Source organism: Cyprinodon tularosa, unplaced genomic scaffold (assembly GCF_016077235.1).
Source record: "Cyprinodon tularosa strain WSP-4 unplaced genomic scaffold, ASM1607723v1 ctg3, whole genome shotgun sequence".
Classification (NCBI taxonomy): Eukaryota; Metazoa; Chordata; class Actinopteri; order Cyprinodontiformes; family Cyprinodontidae; genus Cyprinodon; species Cyprinodon tularosa.
Window position 1 is genome coordinate 2,383,705 of NW_024039007.1, and position 27,961 is coordinate 2,411,665.

The 27,961-nt window shown below is 38.0% G+C and overlaps 1 protein-coding gene across 2 annotated transcripts; it reads right to left on the reverse strand.

Moving 5' to 3' along the window:
• Positions 1-5,026: 5,026 nt before the first annotated feature.
• On the reverse strand, positions 5,027-27,899 carry LOC119787494 (intraflagellar transport protein 43 homolog A). Of its 2 annotated transcripts, XM_038291385.1 has the most exons (11): positions 27,796-27,899; positions 24,457-24,555; positions 24,340-24,357; positions 20,512-20,582; positions 16,894-16,929; positions 16,253-16,299; positions 7,872-7,944; positions 6,151-6,226; positions 5,961-6,023; positions 5,632-5,717; positions 5,027-5,285 (listed from the first exon to the last, which is right to left on the reverse strand). In XM_038291385.1, exons 1-11 carry the CDS (start codon positions 27,850-27,852, stop codon positions 5,237-5,239), a joined length of 675 nt encoding a protein of 224 aa, XP_038147313.1. In that variant the 5' UTR covers positions 27,853-27,899; the 3' UTR covers positions 5,027-5,236. The 2 variants fall into 2 exon arrangements, with proteins under 2 accessions (XP_038147313.1, XP_038147314.1); XM_038291386.1 differs by lacking the exon at positions 24,340-24,357.
• Between the last annotated feature and the right edge of the window lie 62 nt (positions 27,900-27,961).

The window sequence follows — 27,961 nt, forward strand, 5'->3', positions numbered from 1 at the left end:
GTAGAGAATAGCCTGGGATCGGCTATCAAAGCTCATCAAAGCAGGTTAGGTGTCTTGATGAAAACAAAGTAAAACTAATTAAGTCAGTCCGACTATAATTTTTGTTTCGTATTTTGTTCCAAATTCATAAAGTTTAAATTTGATTAAAAGGGAGTTATTTAGAGGAGCCCCAGTTTTATAAATACTGGGATATAATATGATTTTATTTTGTAATTATTTTGATTCCTTGCTAACTTTCAGGGAACATATTTATGTTTTTTCTTATTTGAAATGGAAAGATTACAATACCTAAGAATGAATTGCTAAAGTTAAAAATGAAATAGTCTTTATTTTATAATCATTTTCATATGTTCCACTTATGGAAAATCATCAATAGTTCTGACTGGGGGGGGGGGGGGGGGGGGGGGGGGGGGGGCGGTGTAGTCATGGTAAGAAAAACTACGCAAAGGGGGACACAAGTCAAAAAAGGATGGGGAACACAGCTCCAAGCGATCGTCAAAATGACCTGTTTATTAAAAAAAAGATTATAGTTAGCTTGGATCTCCTTGTGCGTGTATGCAGCCTTTATTTCTTAATGATGACCACATGTATTGGTTATTTTTTGTAAATGTAAAGTGCACATAAAGATAACAGACACTGAAGAGGAGAAGCGGCACAATGTCCTAAAAGCCAGAAAAAAACTTCCACCCAAAACATCCTTCTGTGGAATAAGGCAATTCCGTATTGGAAAAACGTCAGACATTAAGCAGCTAAAAGTGCTACATCATGAAACGGACCCATGACAACAGGAGCAGCGACATTCAAGATATTTTATCTGATATTTCATGAGGAAATAGGTCTAATTTTAAGAAACTAACATGTCTAAAATACAAGATGAGTAACAACTCATCTCTGCAATCACTGAAATGTTAAGCACTGAGTACCTGCGCTTAGATTATTTTTTTGCCATAGTTAGGAAATGGTATAACAGAGGCACAAAGCTTGTATTCCCCCATACTGTGGTTTCCACTCTTCAGGTCCTGTCAGCTGTAAACTGCCCTTGCGGCTTTCAAAAGCTGCCATTTTTTAGCCATTTTATGTCAAACACCACCTGGGATATTCTGAAAAAAGGAATTGGATTGATAAAATATTAACTAAAGAAGAGAAGGCGGAAAAATAACTAAAATTACTCTTAAACTCACCAAAACTTCAGGCTTTAAATAAAATAATAAAATAAAACACTTTCATTGTTTTCATTGTGGAGTTAATTCCTACTCCTCTGCAATGAAACCCCCTGTGGGGTGTCAAAGGTGCAGTATAACTATTGAGAAATAAAACATCTGTTTAATCTAGCAGTTTCAAAGGCAAAACTCCCTTTTGATCAAAAAATGATATTGATCTGACTGCTTTAGTTCTGTGTCCACGACTTTTCCTTTAAACTTGAACTTTAGTTGAAAATCAATGCTGTGGCAGCTTTTTGAGGTTTGTTTCAAAGAGTTTTTCATCTAAAATCGTTGCTTTTGCATAGATTAGGTCCAGCATCAGAATCCAAATTGACCTTGTAAATGTTTGTCTTTTAGACTAATTAGTGAAATATGTTTTTGTTCTGGTCAAAACATTTGCTTTATTTGCTCGTTTCAGCCTTTTTTTCAGTCTCCTCTCATCTTCTGGCGGGCTGGTTCAGGGTCCGGTCATTCACAGCGAACCTGTGGCAGACGCGTGGCCCCTGCTGAAATGAACGGGGCCAAATATTCCTTGAGCTTGTCTGTCTTCACCCCTCACTCTGTGTCTGAGAGAGCCTTGACTATCTTCACATCTCCCTATTTTCTTTAATTACACCTTGGCAAATTGCTTTTGGACCATATGGAAAGAAGATTGTTAGATCAGATAAGATGTATAAACCTCTGTCAACACCACAACATATTAGAGTTGGAAGCTTATTATCTGTACTCTACGCTTCCAATTACTGCAAAATATCCAAATACTTTTGAAAGTCTGCCGACAGGCAACAGAAAAAAAAAAATACACAAATTAGTCCTGAGCTATACTTTTATGAAAATTCCATTACTTTCCTATTTTAGTTTTTTTGGACACCAAGAAACAGGCTACTGTACTGGTCTCGAGGTTTTAGAGTTAAATTTCATGAACAAAAACAGTCTGAACTCTTGCATGAGGAAACTTCTCTCTATTAAAAACTGTTGAGCTTTAACATCTATAGTCCTGAAACTATTCATATTGTCTATCTTGTTGACATTTTGTCATGTTTATCCAAAAATCTTTCAGTGTTTTTGGTGCTAATGTATGAAAAATAACTAATCAAAACCACAAAAAATTGTAAAATTATGAAAACTAATACTTGGTTTTTAAAATGTTCTGCAGAGAAAAAGTTTTTATATGTGAGAAAACAAAATGTAAAGCCCTTTATTATCCCACAACAGGGAAATTGATTCTCTGCTTTTGATCCATCCCCTTGGAGAACAGTGGGCTGCCATTGTGTGGGGCCCGGGGAGCAGTGTGGGGTTAAGGTTTTTGCCCAGGATCCCAGATTGGAGGCTGTGGGGATTGAACCAGGGTTTTCTTTGTTATTGAGAAATGTATTATTTTTGTTAAATTTTTTTTTTTAAGTTTCATAAATAAAGTTTTCTGATTTGTGATTTTTACTACCATAAGTAATTTTAAATCACTTCCAATCTGAGCTTGCACCATTTTTGGGGGGTTTGACCCATCACATTATGCTCAAAAAGTCAGTTAAGTATCAATGATTTCAATCAAACCACGAAAGAAACACTACCATGCATTTGTAACATTTGGAATAAGATAAAGCTTACCCCTGTAAAAAGATGCAGATTTTTAAAAATGTTCTGTACATAAAAAATGTTTATGTCTTATTTTGGAGCTTGACTTTGAAAATTGTACTTGGTTTGATCCCTGCAACCTGCAACCAGGGACCTCTGGGTCCCTGAGCAAGACCCTGTCCGCGGACGCCGCACAATGGCAGCCTACTGCTCCCCAAGGGGATGGGTTAAATGCAGAGATAAACTTCTCCAATGTGAGGTCAATAAAGTTAAATTATTATTAGTTATTATTATTAACTCCTTGGGGCTCCAAGTGATAAGTCATTTCTCATGCCATCTGTATCCCGCTTGTCTCTTGTTTAATTTAGACTGTTATTTTATGCTTTTCTTTTAATAATGGTGTTCTTCTTGCCTGTTCTCCCACATGAGCAGTAGGTATCTACAGCTCCCACAGAGTTATGACAGGGCTTATGTCTTTTTCTGATCTATGCTCTCCTTGCTAACTCTGCTGGATTACTGTAGGTTAGTGACGTTCCTGGAACATTTCCACAGGTTTTTAGCAGTTCCAAACGCTTTCTGCTTTTTAGGATGATAGATTAAAACCTGGTCTCTAAGATGTTATCTCATAGCATAGTCTTGCTTTAAACTACTTAAAATCTTTATCCTTAACCTAAAATGTTGGTTATTTATGATGTCGGTTATCTAGTTTTCACTAAAAACAAAGAAAACAAATCGGCAGTAGTAAAACATTGTTTTTTCTTATTTTGTGTTGTTCTATTCTAATCCTATTATTACACACTGAAGTTTATGGTTGTAATCTGAAAAAAATGAAAAAGCTAACGGAGTGTTTATAGCTTTGAAGGGCACTGTATTCTATTCAATAAATTGAATGTCAAGAATATAATGCAGCCTTATTATTTTTAGGCCCGTATAATATGATTTGATATGTGTGGAAGTGAATAAAGTCTCAGACTCTGCTTATGTCAGAGTTACCACATCTCCATTTTAAAAAGGCACCTTCCTCAGAACATAAGTCTTCCTCTCTAGGAATGCTTATGTTGTTGTTGTTTTGATGTGATTGAATCCACTGCACCCCAACAGAGAGAGGTCATTTTCTGCCTCGCTGCAGCATCAGGATGTACTGTAGACACTGAGAGACATGCGGTGAATAAAGGAGGAGAGGATAGCAGCAGGATGAAGCGGCAGAGAGGTCACTTTGAGAAATCTGGATGCAAGCACATGGCAAACAGCGTCTCTGGATCTCTGTCTCGCTCTAATCCTCTCTCTGATCCACCGACGCCTGGCCCAGTCAGACGAAGCGGGCCACAACCCGTGATCGCCGGGCCCTAATCTGAGTCCTCGGCCCGTCCACAGTCCATCTCAGACGGCACCGGCTGGCTGCCAGCGGAGGAGTGGCAGGCTTAGTCTTCTCCAGAGAGACAGCTAGAGGTTGTCTCTACATGGATGGGCACTTCGCAGCTCAGCGGGGGCAGGAGGAAGGGGCAACATAGCAGCTGCTCTGGGCATATGGGCAGAATTCATTAAGTCTGGCAAAACAAGCCAATTGTGGAGGCGGTTTATAAAAAAGAAAAAGATGCATTTGTCTGAAGGAGGAGCAGAAAAGCAGAGCTCAAAATCTTGTGACACAAAAATATTCTGAGCACAAATGTGCTGTTTGATAGCTTCATCCTGCGGCATTAGAGTTGATGAAGTTGATTCAAGGCCCACAGAATGAAAAAATCTGGATCAGTCTGTGATGGGCAGAGATTGAGCCGTTAGATGCGTACACTGGGTGTCCTTGTGAGCATCAGCGAATGTCAAGAGACCGAATCTCTGCCGCAGAAATAAACCTAATCACAATCTGTAAATGTTACAGCTGTTTCCCTAATAGACCTGGCTGGACTTTGGAGGCCTGCATCTTTATTCACACACATGAACCAAAGGCAAAGCCGAATGCTGATACATCACTGCTCTTTGAGATATACGCATTCAAATACATTGAAAGTGAAATAGGCTGAAAGTTTGTTTTCTAATAAAAGCATTTATAAGTTCTTGACATTCTTCTTTTGGGTTTTTACTTTGTTTCTGAAGAAATATTTGGTCTCAGAGACTCAATGGTCAAAATATGTCGAAGTGGAATTTTACAAATATTGACATAACTATTTTTTTATATCAATGTTGCTATTTGATTTGTTTTATCCTACAGCAAACGATAAAAAGATGATAAAGAAAGAAAAATAAAAAGAGAAGAATGAAAGTGACAATCAGGATTTATTAGTATTTGCAAACAGATACTTAAATTGGAGAACAGAAGGTTTATTATTGTCTACATCTCTTAAAAAAAAAATTTGCTCATCACTTTAAAGAGTTGCAGCTTTCTTGGTCCAGACTTCCACTCCTACCTTTTAATTCAGTAAAAGTATAATGTATGCTAATCCTCCAGGTGTCAATAGGAACTCTGCTCAATGCATTCGAGATAATAGTGAAGACGGGGCCGTTCCTATCGAAGAGCTGCGAGATAAAGCCAATGGCACAGTCAATAACAATAAGGTTGTAGGCTTTAATGAGGAATGTTAATTTGAACACAATCAGCTGGATTTGAGCTTAGCTGATTATCAACCTTTTATGTTGATAATGCTGCCAGAACAAAGAGGACATGTCTATCTGAAACGGCTTCTTTCAAATGATAGCCTTTAGGCTGGTCAAGTAAAAAAAAAACAGTAGAAAAACTTCAGAAGACCAAAAAAATAGCAGAGAACTTTTTTTAAGACATCAAGAAATACTGTACAAGATGTTACAAAAATAAATTCTTAGAGAGACTATAGTTAAATAAAGTCACGGTCCCTTGTGTCCTAACTCTGGACTCTCTCCTTGATCCTGTTCCATCTTAAGCTCTGAGGACACCTCTGCAAACAGACAATCCCAGTCCCAGATCACATTCTCCTGGAGAGCAAAGTGGATAAGAAGAGAGAGGCGGTAGAAGAACATTTGGAGAGCCAAGAAAGAAAGGAGAGGGAATGAGGGGAGCAAAGTAAAGAGGAAAGGAGATTGTAGGGTATTAATGTACACATCATAAATCTTGATTACCTGGGAGATACGAGTGGCAACCTCCCCAGATGATCAACAAACAGCTGGTCTGGTCTTCAGTGGGACCTCTCAGGATATATTTACTAAAATCTCACTCACCTCTTTGAACTCTTGCTCCGGTGCTAAAACCTTGGAGAGCAGCTTCAAGTCGATCTCTCCATCCTGAAAAGACATTTCAGTAAAACCATCTTCGCCTGCACAAACTGGGGTGATACGATACTGGGAAGACCACCTTGAAGAGAAGGGTAACTGGGATAAAGATGCATAAAAATAAATGTCCTTGACTTACTAAGGTTTGGAAGGTCGAGAAATGTTTAAGATCATTGTCCAGATCACTGTAGGTCATCACTCGATTCACCTGAACCCTGAGAAAGTCACAAGAGAACATTTGTTGTTGTTTTTTAACTTCTTTATGTTAAAATGATCCTAAAGTCAAAACACATCTGAGAAGTGTCTTTGGACTAGCTTAACATTTTTGCACAATCAGTCTCCACATCTTCAAGCAGCGACAACAGTGAGCAGGAGACAGTTGCCAAGTGTTAAACGCCTCAAATTGAAACCCAGCTGCTTATCTGTGGGTTGGAATTAAGTAGGGGGGCTTTCAAAGTGTCCGGGGCCTAGCAGTGCATGCCAGTCCTACTTACTGCACATTACACGCTACATTGCCCCTGCAATGAGTTCAATGTGGATATTATCTTGCACGGAGTGCTAGCCCCAGCCTAATAACCTCCACCACTGTCACAGCCCTGCTACATAGTCGACACATGTCGTTGTGTCTCTCTGTGCCCTGTAAATCAGAGCCTGGGTGGTGAGAAGAGAAATTAATAAATCACATCAAACTATTTCCTTATTTCTGCGACGTAAAAGTTGCAATAAGGTGAACAGAGGACAGATAACTTTGAAGAGACCTGACTCTGAGTCCTGGATAGTCGGAACTCTTGTGGGAAGGGTTTCATCTGTTTTTAGTGGGGGACCTGTTCTCTGATTCAGCTTCCGTTGAACTGTAACCTTTGTGATTGTTATTTAACATCTTGACACACTTTGCTCAGTCAAACTCTGTAAAACCTAAATTAGCTGGATTTTTAAAAAACAGATAAACCTTTAAATCACACTGTGGACGGTAACACCTTCATTTCACAAAAAAGTAGGACATTCGTTGTTTTTTGACACTCAACCACAGTCAGATCAGGAAGCCGGGGTCTGGTTAAAACCCAAAATTAAAAAAGATCTAGAACTTAAAAAGTCAGAAATGAACGATCTTTTATTATTTCTGTATAATAAAATCATCAAAAGATAGATGAATGTAAAAATTTTATTTCTAAGAATTTCCGTTTCATCTTATACTAGTTTTTAATCTTTAAAAAGTTATACACACTTTCTAGGAAAAGAAAAAGTAATTTATTTGAATGTCAAATACATTTAGCAACATCTGGTCACAGTCAATATTGAGAGGAAGAAATCAGCTGTACAGACCAAAGGTCCATCAGAGGTTAACGCAGAGACGAATCAGCCACCAACTGGACAGAGGGACCCAACTGAAGGCCTGCTGTGTTAATGACAATAATTGGACTTTATTGATCTCACATTGGAAAAATTGACCCATCCACTTGGAGAGCAGTGGGCTGCCATCGTGGGGCGCCTGGGGAGCAGTGTGGGGTTAAGGGTCTTGCTCAGGGACCCAGAGTGGCAGTCTGTGGGAGTGGGGCTTGAACTCAGAGCCTCAGGATTCCAAGCTCCATGCACTAACCACTAATCCACCACTTCCCATTCATGTCTGCGTTCATGAGTCAGACCTTAGGACAGCTTAAAGTTAGTTTTGAACAATTGAAGTCCCAAACACCCAAATGAGCACTTCGAAAAAATTTGCAGGTCCATAAATACCAGCCTTAGTTGGGATTGTACAGAATATTTACCCAGTTCAGCAGGTTTCTGAGGTATTTACCCCCTTATGAAATACTTGTATCCAAAATTATAATTTAATTTATTTAATAATTAAACAGATTTTAGTACCTTGGTGGAGCAGCAACCTGCATCGTTAGATCTTCCTCCTGCACTTCCTCTAAATCTGGTATTACTGGAATATCTGTTAATATAAAGAAGAAAGCATCCTGTAACAGAGATGACATAAGCGTACAGAAAATAAAATGGCAAGTCTGTGATTAACCAACAAAATGAAAATGCTGAACTAAAGACAGCATATCCCCTGTGTATGCCTGTCAGAGGTGTGTTTGTGAGATTCCTTTTGTCTCTCTTGCTGCCTGCATCCTTATAAGAGCTGCCCTGTCATCGCCATGCGGCCATGAATATTCAAAAGGCGAGGCGGCGGCTCATCCTGCTGTGATTACGGGTGCTGGGCAGGGGCTCCCCACAAAGCACCCCCCGCTACCTTAGCATTTGGGCCCTGTCAGCGCCGCCCACCCTGAGGACCTGCGGTGGCCGGCAGGCCGACCTCCATGTCCACTCTGCCACTCCGACTGGGTGTCCAGCCATGTGCAGAAGTATTTGCTTGTGGGCCCATCTGTGTGGGGTCGGAAGTCACAGCGCGGCCTGGCAGGGGCCACAGTGCCAGGAGCCGCCAGCCCGCTGTTTGAACAGTGGGAACCCGCTTTAATTGGCTGAACACAACAGGACAGAGGATGGCTTCACTCCCAAGAAGGACAGGGCAAACTTTCACAGCTTTGCTCAGACTGACATGTGAAGGAATCAAAAATAAAAACAGATAAGAGATGGAGAGGAAAATGTTGAAAATATATTTATTTGTTAGTAAATGAAAGAAAAACGAAGTACCAATCTCAAAAAGATGCAATAACCGGTAGCATCTGTATGCAAATCCTTGATTTGTTACATTGTTGAATCATCTTTTGTCTGTTGGCTTCTGTTAAATCCAGAATGGAACTGAAATTTAACATTCTCACATATGAAACTCTAAATAACCAAGGCACATCCTATATCAAACATCTGATTGATCCTTATGTTTCTGACAGAGTACTTCCCTCTTGGTCTGCAGGTTTACTGGTGGTTCCTAGAATCACTAATAGTAGAATAGTGGAACCAGCTGCCATGTTTGGTCCATGATGCAGACATCCTGTCTACTTCAGGCTCAAAACTTTCCTCACTGATACAGCTATTGTTAAGAGTGGCTTAGGTTCTTGTTTTTCATGAATTATTTCTGCTGGAAACTTTTTGTACTCTTTTCCAGGCTGATGCCTTTGTATAAATAGCTGAATGCAGGTAGTCCAACTTTTATTTATCACATAAACTAATTGAACTAAGATCTGAGGAACTGAATTGAAAGGTGTACCACATTTGTTTGGATTTTCGACCATATTGGACCATATTGATATATGTCACATTGAAAGCTGGGAAAAGTTGAGAAATGTTTTACGATAGTCTTATTTCTAAATCCCTTTCGAGATCTAATGAAGATATACGTAACAATGTTTTAAACACAAATATTTACTTTGCTTTTCTTGCTTTTGTATCAAAAAAGAAACACTTTGACACTCATTAAAGTGAACTACATTTATAATAAAAAAAAAGAAAAAAAACTTTTAGTTGCCCACTTTACTGCTGAGTATCTGTCTTAAATAAAAGACCATAGGTCTAACCCTTTTACTTCATGATCTTTTGATAAAATCATATTCATATTTTTCAGTTTAAACATTTTCCTGCAAAACAGCCTCCTGGTTTGACTCAGCTGCAGTATATGTAACATTCTAGATGACATTTTTCAGTGTATTTATTAAAGTACTAATAGTAAGGGGCTGTCTATGATCATTCTGCTTTTCATTTAGATTTTATGAATAATGTTTTGCAAGGAGAATCTTTTCAAGAGGATCTTTATGTACTTTTGTTTTTTTATATTGTTCATAATGTTTTTATGAAATTTGATTGGGACTTTTAATATACTGCAGAATATTCTGGGGCATGTGCCTCAGATAATCTGCCTTAACAAGCCTATGTGCAAAACCATAAAAATGCAAACACGTCCCTTCATCCACATCTCATTTCCTGTAGGAACTTGAATCTTCAAACCTCAATCAAACAGCTTCTGGGCAGGAAGAACTCTGCAGTTCTTTATTTGTTCTACAGTGGGGTATTTACAACGTCTAAAAAAGAACATCTGGATGCACGACAGAGAAGTAACTGGTAGGAAGAAAAAGAAAGCTGGCCTCGTGAAGAGGCTTGTCAGTAATCTCCAACCACAGCTCTGTACCCTGAGGGGAAAGTCGATACAGGAGCTAAATAGAGGTGAGGAGATGGAAGTCTGAATCTGATGTGAGGAAATATCTTGGCATCTATGTCACCATTTTTTCAAAAATAAACCCTGAAAACAAACTGGGTAAAAGAAAATAAATCATTGATCCTTGGTGGAGCACAGGGAAAATATTCCATTCCCAACAGAATTCCCTGATGGATAAAGAATTCTGACAACAACTAGGTGAGAATATAACGCATCAAGTTTTACCGGAAATCAAACTGCCTCCTTCAGCTGATAACTTACTTGATCCTCTTTTTTTTTTTTTTTTTAATTAAGCCAAATTAAAAATGCCACACTCGTTTAGCCGCTGACAAGATTCATCTGTGTTTCTGATATCCAAATAAATGCAGGCACGGGTATTTCATATTCATGAGGCCCGGTGACACTTTGTCCTCTCATTTACAAAGCACAGCGTTCAGCAGAATCCGTCCCCCCTGGACTCCCAATCAAATTTAATGGTCTTAGTGCAATGACATCAAAAACTTCGCCATCCGGCTCTGCAAACAGCTTCCTGGGTTGTCCATCTCTGCACACACAGTTTTAGACTTCCACTGGTAATGCAACATAAATGTACACCATGGGTGTTCAGTGGGAATAATAGAGGCATATGCTGTCTATATGCAAAGTCTGCTATTGGAAAAAAAAGGAACAACTGTATTAAATTGGTTTTAAATTGAATGCATCACCAGAGGTCAAGCAGCCTGTGTTTTCTACCGACTCCATCAGGAGGATAACCACACCTTACTGCGCTCAGCTGGACATACAGCGAGGTGGCTTTTGTCTGCCTTATTAGTCCGCTGCATGCAGTCTCCTCGCTGAAGCCTGTAAATATCAAAATGGGGATAATAGACGTACCACAGCTAATGCATGCAAGTCAGCGACTTTAGACGAGAGGACGTCTCCCCACATCATACGGACTCCGGTAACCTACACAAGGGGTCCGGTCAAATGATTACCTAGGCAGAGTTCCCTTTGAAAGGCTCATAGAGCAATATTCAACACATCAGCCTGTGAGAGCGACGCATGAAACAGGAGTGTGTTGGTGATACTGGAGCTATTTTAAGTGACCAGCAGGAAGCGATGGGGGCAGCTGATAGGGAGCTGGGGGCAGTTAACTGGCCAAGCCTTCTCTCTGTGGGTCTCTCTCTGCGCTTGTAGCCAGTGGACATAAGGGATAAGGGTGTGGGACATAATCAAGATTGCAGGGGCTATCTCAGTAACCCTAAGCACTGTAATTTCCAATGCCCCTGCCTCCGGCTCTGTATTAAGAGCTCTCCCTCCACAGAGTAATAATCTTTCCTGGGGCTTTAACTGAAAAAGAAACAAACCTTTGTATTCAGCATACAACCATTTTAACCTATGTGTTGACAACATTTATCTAGGTTCATATATAAAAACATAATCAGAGGCAGTATATCAGAAAGCACTTTCATTCTCAGGGCTCAGCAGCAAACTACAGAAGTTTTAGTAATAAATTATCAAATAAATTATTCTTTAGGCATCATGTTTGATTCAAGTTTACAAACGACTGAACAAATGTTATGAAAAATGCCTTCGTTATATAAAGAAATGAGCCAGATTTCAACTAGAGACACTTGAAATATAAAACAAAGGATGGGTTACTGTTTGTATGCATTTGTAATCACTTTAGTCCAACATTTTCTCAGATGTACTTTCTCCATACGGGGCCTCGGGACCCTTCTGGTCGGCAGAAAAGGGTCTTATGTTAGTCGCTAAGATCAGAACCGACATACAGGTGCTGGTCATAAAATTAGAATATCATGAAAAAGTTGATTGATTTCAGTAATTCCATTTAAAAAGTGAAACTTGTATATTATATTCATACATTACATACAAACTCATATATTTCAGATGTTTATTTTGTTTAATTTTGATGATTACAAATGACAACAAATGAAAATCTCAAATTCATATCAGAAAATTAGAATATTGTGAAAAGGTTCAAAATTGATGGCCCCTGGTGCCACACTCTAATCAGCTAATTAACTCAAACCACCTGCAAAAGCCTTTAAATGGTCTTTCAGTCTAGTTCTATAGGCTACACAATCATGGGGAAGACTGCTGACTTGACAGTTGTCCAAAAGACGACCATCGACACCTTGCACAAGGAGGGCAAGACACAAAAGGTCATCGCTAAAGAGGCTGGCTGTTCACAGAGCTCAGTGTCCAAGCACATTAATAGAGAGGCGAAGGGAAGGAAAAGATGTGGTCGAAAAAAGTGTACAAGCAAGAGAGATAACCGCACCCTGGAGAGGATTGTGAAACAAAACCCCTTCAAAAATGTGGGGGAGATTCACAAAGAGTGGACTGCAGCTGGAGTGAGTGCTTCAAGAACCACCACACACAGACGTATGAAAGACATGGGTTTCTGCTGTCGCATTCCTTGTGTCAAGCCACTCTTGAACCACAGACAGCGTCAGAAGCGTCTAAAGAGAAACAGGACTGGACTGCTGGTGAGTGGTCCAAAGTCATGTTCTCTGATGAAAGTAAATTTTGCATTTCCTTTGGAAATCAAGGTCCCAGAGTCTGGAGGAAAAGAAGAGAGGCACTTCATCCACGTTGCTTGAAGTCCAGTGTAAAGTTTCCACAGTCAGTGATGGTTTGGGGTGCCATGTCATCTGCTGGTGTTGGTCCATTGTGTTTTCTGAGGTCCAGGGTCAACGCAGCCACATACCAGGAAGTTTTAGAGCACTTCATGCTTCCTGCAGCTGACCAACTTTTTGGAGATGCAGATTTCATTTTCCAACAGGACTTGGCACCTGCACACAGTGCCAAAGCTACCAGTACCTGGTTGAAGGACCATGGTATCCCTGTTCTTAATTGGCCAGCAAACTCTCCTGACCTTAACCCCATAGAAAATCTATGGGGTATTGTGAAGAAGAAGATGCAATACACCAGACCCAACAATTCAGAAGAGCTAAAAGCCACTATTAGAGCAACCTGGGCTATCATAACACCTGAGCAGTGCCACAGACTGATCGACTCCATGCCACGCCGCATTGCTGCAGTAATACAGGCCAAAGGAGGCCCAACTAAATACTGAGTGCTGTACATGCTCATACTTTTCATGTTCATACTTTTCAGTTGGCCAACATTTCTATAAATCCTTTGTTTTTATTGGTCTTCAGTAATATTCTAATTTTCTGATATGATGAATTTGAGATTTTCATTTGTTGTCATTTGTAATCATCAAAATTAAACAAAATAAACATCTGAAATATATGAGTTTGTATGTAATGTATGAATATAATATACAAGTTTCACTTTTTAAATGGAATTACTGAAATCAATCAACTTTTTCATGATATTCTAATTTTATGACCAGCACCTGTAAGTTTTTTTTTTATAGTTTTGTATTATTTATTTGCATTATTTATTTAGTAAGAAAGTCATTTTGAACTGTGATGTTTAAAATATGCTTTCATTTAGATAAAAACCTTTTCTATTTGGATTCCTATGTTACCATTTAAGTTCCTTGTCTGTATGAGTAATTTCTGTTTCTCTTTGATTATTTCTAATGTGTCTGTTTGCCTGTTTTTTAACATCTGTACAGCATTATTTTTAAGCATTTGATTGATTAATCTATGTTATAAAATAAAAAAGTGTTTAACTGTTAGTCTGAGATTTATTGCAAACGCTGATTTTGTGAAAAAAAACTTGAAACCTTGAGAAAAATTAGAGCAATTAAAATATTGAATATTTGGATTTAAAATAGTTGCTATTCTGCCATGTGAGGAAGCTTCCAGAAAGACACATCTGTAGATTTATCAGTTTATGAAGTGTGCAGTGCATGCTAACCTGTTTTCACTGAGACTATTTGACTTTATAAAGCTGCTTGGCACAGCAAAAACAGAATGATCTTCTGCATCCGTTCTTTGAAAAGTCGCCCCCCTCAGTTTTAACTTGTTTGTAGAGAGCATAAAGGTCACAGGCAAAAAGTGATACCAAAATATTGGTATTCAGCTGCATCGGTCTGATACTGTGTATGGATGTGTGTGTTTAGGGGTGTGACCAAGTATTTGCTAAATTGTGGGGACGGTGTTAGGCTGATTGCAAAGGAGTATGCTACTTTGTGGGAACTTAGATGTACTTGTGGGACCAGTGGACTGGTTCCCATGAGAAAAGGTTTTCTTCTTGATTGGAGATAAAGTTTATAACGAAGGTGTGAATTGCGTTTAGTTTGGGGTTAGGTATGTGTTTTTAATGGGAAGAGTTATGGTAAGGGTGTGGGTTAGACCAGAAAAAAGAAAGAAAATCAATGCAAAGTCACTTTAAGGATAGTGGGACATAACATTTGCAGGTGGATGTACTTGTGTGTGTGTGTGTGTGTGTTTTCAAAACCAACTGCGGTTGAATATTCTAGGTCCAGATCTTGGCGTAACTTTTTTCATCACAATTTTTCTTATCTGTTTCAATTGTAATAAACAAACAAGTTGATGAAATGTGAATATTTGAAATATATTTTCAAACTGTTTTTAGAACAAGTAATTCATAATACAATGGAGAAAAAAATCAAATATCACCAAATGATCTTCCCTTGATTAGCTAAATCTTCTGAAATTTTCTCACTATTCCCCTGTTCTAATGGAAAAGGCAACTTTGTTGAGGGAGAGTATCATTGCTTGAAAAAGGACTGATCCTCATAGATTACACAGTTTGAATATTGGAGCTTTTAGAGGATTATTTTGCAAAAACAAGACCTTAAAGAGTTAATTTAGGAAAAAAGTATTATAAAGCAGCATTACTCTTCAGCAAAAAATGATTTTCTATGGGGAACATTTGAGTGAATATCACTTCATTAGAAGACAACTCAAGAATTGTTTTTGTATTTCACATGCATTTGTTTCGCTCTTTACTGTTGGTATCAAATCCCTTATTTATTCAGAGTTAAGATAAGATTACAGACAAAAAAAACACTATACATGCACAAACTCAGCTTAAGGTACTTTTCTTGCAGGATATTTATTTTCAGCTTTTTAAAAAAAAAATTGTCACTACACTGCCACAAGCACAGAGCAACAAAGTGAACTCTTCGCATTTAACCCATAGCATTAGGGAGCAGTGGGCTGCAATGTGCGGCACCCGGGAAGCAGTTTGGGGTTAAGGGACTTGCTCAGGGACCAAGAGTGGTAGTCTGAGGGGGTGGGGCTTGAACTCAGAACCTCAGGATTCCAAGCTCTATACCCTAACACCACTCCCCTGTGTATATTGCTTAGAACAAACTTTTGCAAACACTGATAACATGGAAGCTGAAGAAGGGATAGTTTTATGATTATGAAACCTTTAAAAGCATCTAAACTTGAATCCATCTATACATAAACTATTTGCTTCCCTATGGAAGTATTTGGTAATCCAATTGTGTACTTCCTTTTTGAAACTTTAGCTGTAAAGAGGCACAGAAATTAAAATAAATGAAATTCATCTAGTGAAAAATTTTTATTTTATTTTGCTTATGAATATGATTAAAAATATAGTTTAAAAGTATGGCTTGGTAACTAAAATGTTTTTAATAACACATAAAGGTAATCTTTTAGCAGTTGCCAGAGCTGGTCCAAGGTAGTGTGAGGCCCCGAGCAGAGATTTATTTGGAGCCCCCCTTCTGATTTGAGCCCCCTACCAAAAAACAGAACTGACCACTCTTTAAACTAGTCTCCACATGATGTTTTGGTCTTGTTTGTTGTTCATTAACATTTAATACAATTTTTTACACCTAAAGAGTGACTCAACAATGATGAAATTAGACTGATTACGTTTTTGTTGACATCAGTCACTTCACAGGACATTGAATGGATATCACTTAAATATAGAAGCTCAGCGGTTTAGTTTTTTCTTTCTAATTTTCACAGTAACGAAAGTAATTGTCGGTTCACAGTTGTTCATATGGGGGGGGCAGACAAAGAGATACTCTGTGGTCAAAAACAGGGCTTCATAGTACCAGATCAAGCTGTAGCCAGGAAGAAATATGGCAGGAACATCAGTGTGAAGTGATGATCAGTTTCCTTGCTTATCTGCTCTACTTTCAGAGGATAAATGTGCAGGAGATGCAGTGGAGCACTGCTCTTTGCCCGTGAGGAGACACAAAGAGTGTGGACGGCAAGGGTGCTCTTACCTCCTTCATCATCTGATCCCTGGGGAGTTTGTGGTCGTAGGCGATGACTGTGGAAACAGGAAGTAAGGGGAGAATTAATTATTTAATGCTTTGAAAGCCAAGCCTAATGGTGAGAACATCATAGGAAGTACGGGAGCTGGTTCTTAGATGTTGCTTTTATGATTTGTCTGTTTTTGTTATTCCACTATTGTAGGTAGAGAACATCAGTTATTCATGTCTCTGTTGTTCAACACAACAAAAAGAAACCCCGTCTGAAATCTCTGTCCATGTAAGTATTACTGGGACCAGTGGAATTAAAGGACAGCATAAGAGTTCTTCAGGGTAACACCGTCAGTTTTACATTAACTTCAGTTTCACTGCAGACATCGAGGCTCCGAGCAGCAGCTCAGATGATGAGTATAGTTGTTTATTCTAAGACACAATGATTATGAAGGGCCAGCATGAAACTAAAACTACAGGAAGACGGCCATAAAATGTTACAGCAAATCAGTCAGGCTGCTTTTATATTCACTTAAAGTGATTGTTTTTGGAAAACAAGGACCATTCAGAATGTGCACAAGAATTTACACAAAAGTGTATAAAATATGTTTTTTTTTTTACACCGATTCACTTTAATCATGAACTCCAAGAAGTTAACTTACTCCTCCAGTTCCTCGGTAGCTCGTCTTCTTGAAGATCTGTAAATGAAAAGAAAACACAGTTTTTACACAAAATAAAAATAAAAGACGAACTGGTTTTGGCCTCCAGGAAATAACAATACGCTGAAGGGTCTTCTAAAGCACATAGAAAGAACTGGAATAAACCTGTTCATAGCATATGTGTCCATCTCAAGGCCTGCAGGCCTGTTCTTTTAAAGTGAGCAAGTAACTAAAACAGCTTAATAAATGGGAGTAAAGTGTTAGATAAAAGTGTTAAATCATGCGTTTAATAAATGGGAGTAGAGTTATAATAAAAGAGCAGTGTGCTTTCTGGCTTTCTTTTATGTAGCTGCATCCGTTCCTTTGGAACATTTGATATTCCTGAAGTGGCCTGATACAGAAATGGGATTAACAGCCTTGATCTATCTGAGGTAAATGTTTCTCAGTAGATAGTTGGTCGCCTTCCAACTGGAAAAATATGACTTTTATTGCAGGTTCCTGCATGTGTTAATACATCCTGGGTATAAAAAGATCTGCTTTGTCTGAATGTGTAAGTCAGACATCAGTGTGAAGGACTTTGAGTTGACAGTGAAAAAGAAAAGTCATAAATCTAATCTATTTGTTGCTGATTCTGTATAGGACTGATTTGAGTCAATATTTCTGGATTTAAACTGGACCTGCTTGTCTTGAGCAGTGCCTTTAGCAACACTTGCTCTAAATTGGTGCCATGTCAAAATATTAAACTAACTCAATATGTTTTCTCCCTGTACCTATAGTATGGACCATTGACCATGTATTACTAAACTTGATCCAATTATAAAACTCTTCTTTAATATAAAATATCATGATAGAGAGCTTCTGCAAGTTGCAGCAAATCTTTTAAACTTTCTAATTTTAAATCCAGGTTTGAATTACAAAAAACAACCCATTTGAGGGATCAAATATTCAAAGAGATGGATTACAAATTAGAAAAATAAACTAAATATATTTATTGTAAATTTCCCAAAAAAGGTAAGAAAAAACACAATTTTAGGAGCTGGAATTTTTCGAGGGATCGCACAAGCATAACTAATAAAAGAAATCAGAGCCCTTTACAAGATAAGCTAGATTAAATCAATACTTTGGGGAAAGAATGATCTATGTACAAATTATAAATACATACTAATTTAATGTTTAGAGGTAAATTAATAATTCATGTTTAGTGGGAAAAATCAGTAGCATCATGTGTTCTCATTAAACTCTTAAACAACTTCTCGTTCTCTTCATCCTCTGACATGGGAGTTGGTTTAGACCTCGTCTGACTGGCTGTGTGTTTCCTGGACGGGGCCGCCTTTTACAGCTGCTTTTTTTTTATCTCTGCTTCTGTCTCCTTGAACCCCAGTCGGCCTCAGCAGATGGCCGCTCACACTGAGCCTGGTTCTGCTGGAGGTTTCTTCCTGTTAAAAGGTAGTTTTTTCTCTCCACTGTCGCTACAAGCAATCTTAGTGTGAGGGATTGCATTTGAGTCATTGAGTCGATGCAATCAACTGGTTTCCTTAGATAGAAAACTTTAAATCAATTTGACTGTATGATCTGGTGAACTGTAAAGTGCCTTGAGATGACGTGTTGTGAATTGGCGCTATAGAAATAAACTGAATTGAATTGAAATTTAATTAAACAGCACATACACTTTACATCTAAATAAGGCAGACCAGATGAGGTTTTATCTCAGCATCAACAAAATGCAATAATACAGGCAACAGAACTTATAGTTCTATGCCATCAGGTTTGTTAAGTAAAGACTCTTTAACCCCACTGCAGCCACTTGATACCCACAGCCTAAGGAACCAAGGTTAAGATCTAGAATGAGAAATAAAAAAATTTGACTTTGAAATGTCTGAAATTTACAAATTCAAATTAAGCACTTTCTACACCTTTTAAGACCCTAGGAACCTTGTTATGATTAATCAAATCAGATCAATGAAAGTCTTATTTTTCACTATTTATAACGTTACACTCTTTCAAAAAACAATAATTACTGCGTAGCACTAAGCCTTCTTATTTTCAATTTCAAAAAAGAGGAAAAAGGTTCTTTTTCATTTTGCTTGTTCTTCTGGTTGAGAGCTGCCCCCTACTGGTTATCTGATTTACCCTTCATCTTTTCTAGAGCTTCAAGCAATCGAGACTTTAGAGGAAAAAATAAATAAAAAGAATATAAGATGCAGTATTAAAATAAACAATCAGCATTATTTGGAACGACAGTAACTACAAAAATGGGAAGTAGTTTTTATTGAGGAACTTGTGTTTAAGTTGTGTTTTGATTTGTGACCTTAGACCAACTTATATTACTTTCCCAGGAGGATTTTCGACAGATTTGTCTTGTTTATAATAAACAAAAATGATTTCATTACAAATGTAACTTTTTATTTAACTTTCTATTTTAGAAACCTGATGAGCCCTGCAGAAGTATTTTTATCCCCGTCTTTTCCATCTTTCGGATGCTGCTCCGCAGCACAGCAACAACAATAGATGAGCAAGAGTCCAACCAGGCAGAGCGGAGATGAGCTGATTGAACCTACCTGGCTGCCCTTGGACTGTGTCCTGTCTGGACGGGGGGTGTTGGGGGGTGGGTGGCGACACTTAAGACACATTACAGGCCGCTTGATTAAGACTCATGTAAGGCAAAGCGATAGACATGGTAAAACTGTCTGGAAAAAGTTGTTAGGGATAAAATATATTGTGACAACCTGGTTTCAAAGGTTCATCAATAAACTGACAGATCATTTAGTGTCAATTAGAAGTGATAGATCGACAAATCCCGGGATTTCTGCGCTGGGATTAGTGGGAGGAGGACAGTGGTGATTGAGCATGAGGGGTGACATTGAAAGGAAAAGTCCTTGTCGGTTCCAGGGGGGACCATTACTTACTTTGTTTCAGAAAGGATCAATGCACATGCAAGCCCCTTTTACACCTCCTGTATTTGAATCACTTTGAGAGCAGGAATCAAGAGGGGTTACGCAAAAGTGGAGTTGCATATGCTGACCTTCGGTGTGTGAAAGGGGAGATCTATCGAGTTGACTTTTTCCTGCTTGCGCTAATGATGCAGTAAACTATGCAAATAAACAGAAGTGACTGCCCCCCTGTTCACTCCAGCCTGCGTTCTTTAATCTCCACTGAGACAAAAGGAAAGGAGCTCAGCAGAAGCAGAAAGGACAAACTGTTCACTCGTGGACAGAAGCACCAGTTGCCGATCAAACCTCCCAGCAAACATCTACCATCTGCTTCAAATATTTTTAGGAATCCTCTCTGTTGTGCTGTCTTTGTATAGAGCAGGATACGGCGGTAAGGGGTGATGAAGTGGCTTTAACTCCTGTGATGAAGTGGCTAGCTGACTAACAGTGCCCTCCTGTGGCTGATGCATTAACCATGTCAATTACCGCCTTGCTCACAGATGAAGACGAATGGAGAATCGCCTGCTCAGACAGGCTCCCTCTAACCTTGTTGATTCACAGCCTGAGAGCCAAATATGCACTGATAAATAAGCTCATTCAGCAGCATGAGAGTTCATTAATAACACATAACACAAGCCTGCAGGCCCCGCTTCAGTGTTGCCACTGCAGAGTGTTATAAAGAGAAACATACTTGGCAGAGCCAGATCCAGAGTTTTCCTGTGCCCAGCCACCCTGCCGCCGGGCCGGTTTAGGAGGAGGGCCCTGCAGTAAGAAAAAAACAGTTAATAGCAAACAGATTCATTGGATTTATTTTTTTATCAGAGATAAATATAGTACAAAGTAAAAATTACTTTATAACTGTAGGGTATTTTGAGTCATAGGGATACTTTGCACTAGTTTTCTGTATTACCAGTGCTGAAGAGGAAACATTTTAGTTCAAATCTGAAGACTTAAAAGAGAAAAGTCTTTAAACAACTTTAACTTTTCCACACTTTCACTCATTGTTACCAAAAAATTGAAAAAGCGGAACATGCTTTAACATTAGCCATCTTCAGATTAAATGTTTCATTTAATTCTAGTTTAAATCCAGCTATTCAGTGAAGGCCATAGAAGTTTGTTAAGAGAACACTGGTAAACAAACGGCTTCATGAAGTGCAAGGTACACAGCAGATAGATCGGGAAAAGATGTGGGGAAGTTTAAAGCAGGGTTAGGTCCTAAATAATGTCACACAGAGCACTGTTCAGTCCATCATCTGAGAATCGAAAGAGCACTGAAAAACATTCAAACAGACCGCCTTAACTAACAGGTCTGGCAAAGGGAGCTCTGGATTTGCTGGCAGGACAATAGAGCAGTAGCAAAAGGAAAGCCATTAGAAGTAGAGTTTGCAATAAAGCATGAAAGGAATATACAAAAAATGAGGTCAAAGTTGCTCTGAAGATTATTTTTTATGCAAAACACTTTGTGTTTCTGAAAACAACCTCAAATCATGCTGAGCACACCATCCCCATTGTGTGTCTGCTCAATTAGGCTCAAAATAGGGGGCAGCTAAGCAAATATTCTTAAGGATGGAGCAAAGTCTTCATCTACCTGGAAAATCTTTATGAGCATTAAGTTGACAGCTAATGCTCACAAAATCTCCAATCGATCTGACTGTATGGCAAAGAATGAAGATTTGAAGCTCATTCTGGTTCTAAAGTATTGACTTAGGCGAGCTGAAAAACAAATGTATGCCACACTTTTCAGATTTTGTCTCTGTAAAAAAAAAAAATCCACCTAACATTTAGACACCAATTCTTTTACTTCTATATTATTTTACAACATCAAATCCCAATCATGTGTGATTAGAAAGTGGCAACATGCAATAACATTTATCAAACATGAACACTTCCCTGAGGTGCCGTATAAAGCCTGCAAACAGTCAATCGATTTCTGTGCTCAAAGGCAAATGTAAAGAAGTTAACGAAATATTCTCCACAGCTTGTTTAACCTTTTTAATCGATGTTGCCTTCTTGTAACGCCTCCACAAAACACTACTCCACGGATTACCGTATGCCACTATTTGCAGGAAAGAATGAGCTTTATGAATTAAATTATTGTTTAATTATTGAGTTAGAAGAAAAAGCCAGAGGATAAGACCAATGTCCATCCGAATTATAGAGTCAGACCAGGAAAAAAGCACATCTCTGCATTTGTTTGAGTAATAAACTTAGGATGTGTTGTGATCATAATGTTTAGACCCTAAAAAGAAGACATGAATGGATGAATTCCTTTAAAAAACAGCAGAACATTTCTCATTGCTATATTGGGACTGCAGAGGACAAAGTCTTATTAATGAATTTCCTTCATTTATGATGAAAGAGGAAATAATCATTTATGGCTGGGTTCTTTAGCAAAGCCATTTATAAATCTGAATGTCACCATTAAGCAGGGCATAGGGAGGGGGGGACCCACTCTGTTCTACTGTATATTACCATTAAACCAGGGAGCCGAGGCTAAACGAGCTCCCTTAACTTTGTGTAATTAGTAACTGTCTCTTAAAAAGAGCAGAAAGGATAAAAATCACAACTGGGGCTTTCTAGCAAAGAGTGCAGAATTTGCTCCAAGGGATGAAAAATCGCTTTGTTGTTTAATATTTGATGTGTCTGACAATGAATGGTTTTTATTAGGACCACACAGTTTTTCCTTACAAGAGATAAAAGTCTTCTGACATTTTAATAAGGAAAAAGGGAGAGGCTATAAGTGTCATGAGAAACAAAACCGATGTGTGCTTGTAATACCTAATGACCAAATATGAACCTCAGAGCTGTAGTGAAGTCCTCAAGTCTGTTGGGACAATTAGCTCAGCCTCTGGGCTTTCTAATTCGGGATTCTCTGGAGGTCCCTGGGTCAGAGAACTTGTGCACAAACTTTCAGAGCACAAAAAAAGCAGCAGATTGCTTGAAGGGATGTCAGGAATGTGAGCAATCAGTGGGGTATTTAAGGCAGTAGAAGACAGGGTTGATAAACAAACACTGCAAAGAAAAACCACATTTCTACCGCACTCCGGAAAAATGTATTGCATCGCATGTGCACAGCAGGTCATGAAGGGCACGAGAAAATTTGTTCATACAGTTAGGAAGTTGTCCTAATTAGGGAGGATTAGCCTAAAGCAAAAGAATTGCCGTGTGTTTTTCTTTTTAACTTTGGGAATGTTGGCTCGTTTACAGTTTGCCGGAGCAGGAGATGTCTCTCATTCCAACAATGCCAGGGATAGGCAGTTTCTTTTTATTATTATTATCTTTTTGCAGCCAAATTTGATTAACTAAGAAAGTATAATTTGGTTTGAACAATACAAAGGAAAACTTTGTTTTTTTTTTACATTTTGCCACCTTACAACTTCAAATTACAGTTTGGTTAAATGAAATTTTGTGACAGGACAAGAAAAAAGTAGTGAATTAAGTTTATGATGTACGATTTGAAAAATTTCAGAAGAAAATTGTAGTGTGCCTTAGAATTCACCCCCATACTCTAACACCCATAGATAAACTCTAAACTGCTTCTTGTAAATCAACAATTAAAGTGAAGCCAGAGGAAACAAGTGATTAATACAACGATTAAACGTTTTTCTACTAAATTTAACTAAACTTTCTGGCCGATATCCCCATATGAGGGAGAAAATGAACATTAAAGATCACCTGGAAACAGCCCTGCCATGGTGGTCGCAGTAAATCACAGCAAAGTTGTCTGAAGGCAACATTCTTTGGGGATTATCATGTTATTATTAGTATCATTGAGATCCTTTTATTTAGATGGGAGAGGAAAGCGAGCTACAGTTTATGGGCAGATAAATGGAACTAAATCCACCAAACATCTAGAAAAATACAAACTATAGGCTTCAAAAGACTTTGGAAAAGGTTTTAGGTTCAGCTTCTAGCAGAATCACAACCTGGGCTCAAGAACTTTAATGAGAAGAATTGGCAAAAACATTAGTAGATGTCAGAAGATGGTAGGAAAAGACTCCAGGGGGCTTACAACTGTAACTCCATCAAAAGGTGGTTTTATTTAGTTTTTACTGTAGAGGCTAAATATAAATGCATTCTACTCATTTTAAATTTTAGTGTTTTTTGTTCCTCACTTTTGCAAGTAATATGCCACCTTACAGTAGACGGATAAAATCTCAATAAAACATATCTAGGTTTGTGGTTGTGATGTGACAAACTTGTAAAAGATTGCAGACATAAAAATAGATGAACACAGAAGCGTAAAAGGAAACAATAAAAAGGAGCTTTTTACATTTTCTGAAATTCTGACATACATACTTTATGCTTTAGAGGTTTTTGAAGTAGCAGATAGTAATCAAATATCTCACTAACTTACTGCATAAAAACTCCTTTAATTAAATGATGTGTTGTTTATCGGAGAGTCAGAAACTATGATGCAGAAAACTGATGACTAACAAGGTAAAAAAGTAAAGAAGATTAATAGAAAATAGCAGCTCTGGAGAATTGCATTAAAGCCATGCAAACTAACACCACCCACCTCATCATCATCATCATCCTAAAAATGTATGCATGTGAAAAAAACAAAATGCAATTTTATGACTTGTGATGTAAAGAGAAATTAAAGTGTTTACATAGATACATAAAAATCACTCACTTCTCCTAATGCAGCAGAGGTGGATGGCTTCCCTGCAGGCCGGGAATCTTCAAACGAGTGATCGGCTGATAATCGAGCTCTTCGGCCAGATTTAACAATCTAGAAAATGAACATTATTTCTTATCAAAATAAAGTGGGGTCTATTATATTTCAAAGCAAGTAAAAAAAACATATTTTTTTGCTAGAACTACATAAAGATAATAGTTTTACATAAATCGGTGTGTCTGATTGTATAGTACATTTAATCTGAAAGTTAATGATCATTCTTAATTATTTTAAACAATTTATTTATGATCTAAAAGAAACCAGAGCTGATCATGGAACAATGACCACTAAAATAATAGATCTGTAAAAACTAAAGCAAAAGATTTGCTTACAACCATGTGAAAAAACTGTGTGAACATGCAAAAAGTTTAACAATTTAAACAGAAAAATATTCATCATTAAGACCTCTTTACTCATCCAAAAAGTTCTTAAGATTTAGGGCTTTTAATTAAGTCAATCTTGGTGACCAAGATTTAAAATGTACAGCAGCTTTAGAAGATATGACCAAAAACTAGTATTCCTGTGCTGATCATCTGCATTAAAAAGTGACAAATTTTCCAAAATTATCACAAGTTGCAATGAAACAGATGAGATGATATAAACCAGAGGGCTGTTTGACAAAACCAAGAAAGCAGATCAAGCTGGGATTTTCCGGAGGTCTTGGCCTAATAAAGCCTCCACTTAGTATCACAAAAACAGCAATGCATAAGTTACTATGGAGATTTATTCTGTGCAGCTAAGCCTGCTCCCAAACAGGCTAGCATCCAGGATAATACTGATATCTTATCTGTTCAGTCAGCAGTTTTACCAATCAGAAATCAATACGTTTTATCAGTGATTCCATTTTCTTGTTTGTATTTTGCTACTTTTCATCTTTTTTTTTCAAGCCTACTTTAAAATACCCTTTAAACATATTTTTATTTAATCAAGTACTGTTATCATTTTTATATTGTTATCGTAGCTGATACTATTATCAGTTTTTGAGGACTGCTGTTGTTTTAAATTTTGCAAAAAAGACCTTTTGCATGTGCTGAGGAGATTAGAGAGAAGTTAAAAAAAGAACAAAAGATGTTGTCAATAACGTCAGGCCAGAAATGGTAGCTCTAAACCCCTGCAGCTTCCTTTATAAAGAGGGATTCTACAGCATTGCAGGTAACGTGAAACAAGCTACACAGACTTGTTTTTTAACACAGGATTCCCCAATGCTGTTGGTTTGATCGACTGCAAGCACAATAATATAAAACGCCCCTCATCTGCACACAGAGGTGTTTTGTTAACGCAAAATCCATTCATAGTATCAAAAATGAGGAACGAGTAAGCTTTGAGTTAGTCCTCCAATTAACTACATGGATTTATTCTGTGCATTAAATTACTTTCATCTTTCTAAAGCATTAAAATGATCTGTGATGATGACAGCATCTGTAGCAACGTGGAGGTAAAGTTACCAGACTCAGTCCATCATTTCAAATTTCTAAATTCTGCTTTTCTGAAATAGCCCTCTGATCTTCTAAAAATTATTGAAATGACCATAGCATTAAATAACTGATTATATCCTTCATTTGTCCTATTATAGCAGTTATACCTTTTACAGTTGCTTTTTGTATCTCCTTGAACCCCAGTTGGCCTCAGCAGATGGCCGCTCACACTGAGCCTGGTGAAACCTGGAGGTTTCTTCCTGTTAAAAGGGAGTTTTTCCTCTCCACTGTCGCTACAAGCATGCTTAGTGTGAGGGATTGCATTCGAGTCAATGAGTCGATGCAATCAACTGATTTTTCTTAGACAGAAAACTTTGAATCAATTTGAATGTATTATCCGGTGAACTGTTAAATGCCTTGAGTTGACATGTGCTGTGAATTGGCGCTATATTAATAAACTGAATTGAATCATATTTTTATGCCTAAATCCCATATTTTTCTCAGCTCTATATTCCACAGTTCCCCATACATTTTTTGTTCACTCAATATGAAACTATCGGGAATGTTGTTTGGAAAACATAACTATATATTCTATTAACAAATTAACTCCATACCGTGCCTGACTTTTCAGTTTTGCATGAAAGATGTCAATATCCGTTATATTTTCATAAACATGCACCGATTGCTTAATCATTTGTGATTTAAGTCTTTAATGAATCAGTACATATTGCACGTCATTTTGAAACCTTTTGATATATGTCAGATGTTTTGTTGTTGTTTTTTCTATATAGGAGCTCTATCGAGTCGCTTATGAAGGCCAGGGGCTTATAAAGGGGGTCAGAGGTGGCCATGGCCACCCTTAGCCAAACATTGGCCACCCCTGTGGCCACCCTTACTATTTTTTTCCCTCTAATTCAGATGGTGGGAGCAGGAATACTCTCAGGTGGAATATTCAAAACATTTTAATTTTACATATGGTTAATGTGTTGTGGTTAACCACAATTAACACTGTGGTTAATTTTGCAGATCAATAGACTAATGTTGAAGATGATAAATACAGAATTCCTGCTCTTTTCAGAACTTTTGTTGTTTGGTAAGGGAAAAAAATGATGTGGTGTCTTTTGCAAATAATCTAGGAGTCTTCAGTGAAATATTAATAACTATTTTAATAAAAACTGATTTAATAATCAATTTATGTAGATTTTAGTACTTGATGATGAATGATTATTGATAAAAGTTGGTAAGTAATGACAATGAAAAAGATGTCCAACCAAGAACTCAAACCTAAAAGAATTTCATCCACTATACCTTTTATATAGAAAGCACGGATGTTTAAATATATGCATCTATTTGTTAGGAAAGGCTGTTGGAAAGTATAGTTTGTCTTTATTTAGAAAATATGGATGTTTTGCTCGTTAATTTTCCTGTTGGATCAGTGTAGATTTATCGTGAGGTTCTGGTGCCTACTTTCTACTTTCCGCCCCCCTCAGTATACATTGGTTATTGCCTGGCCACCCTTATAAAAATGTTCTGGCTACGCCTCTGATGAAGGCAACATTTGATAAAAACGCATATGAAGCTGAACCGAAAAGCACCGAACAGTCAGTCACACTGAATACATGAACAACAAGAAAGGATAAGAGGAAACAACAAGAATAGCTAAACACAGAGGTAACGGCAATGAGACAGTGTGAAAACAGTCCATCTGCAGTAGTTGGAAGCTGACATGTCTGCACTGGCTAACACGCTAGCTAAATAGCTAACCCTAGCCCGTCACTGAAACCTTAAAAATGACACGAAGTCACCTCAGAGAACTAAATAACTAGTACTGCTATTGTTTTACTTAAAGCACTTTTAAAGATTTAACCGCAATGCTCACATTCTTGTTCGCTGCACCATCCTCGAGCTGAAAGTTATCGTCCATCTCTCTCCTCATCGTTGCAGCTCTTAGCTATTGCTTCTTCCGCAAGCATAGCGTCACGTAGCAACGGTCACCATCGTAACGCCTGCCCCCCTTGTTTAACCAAATCGTTCCCCCATATTTA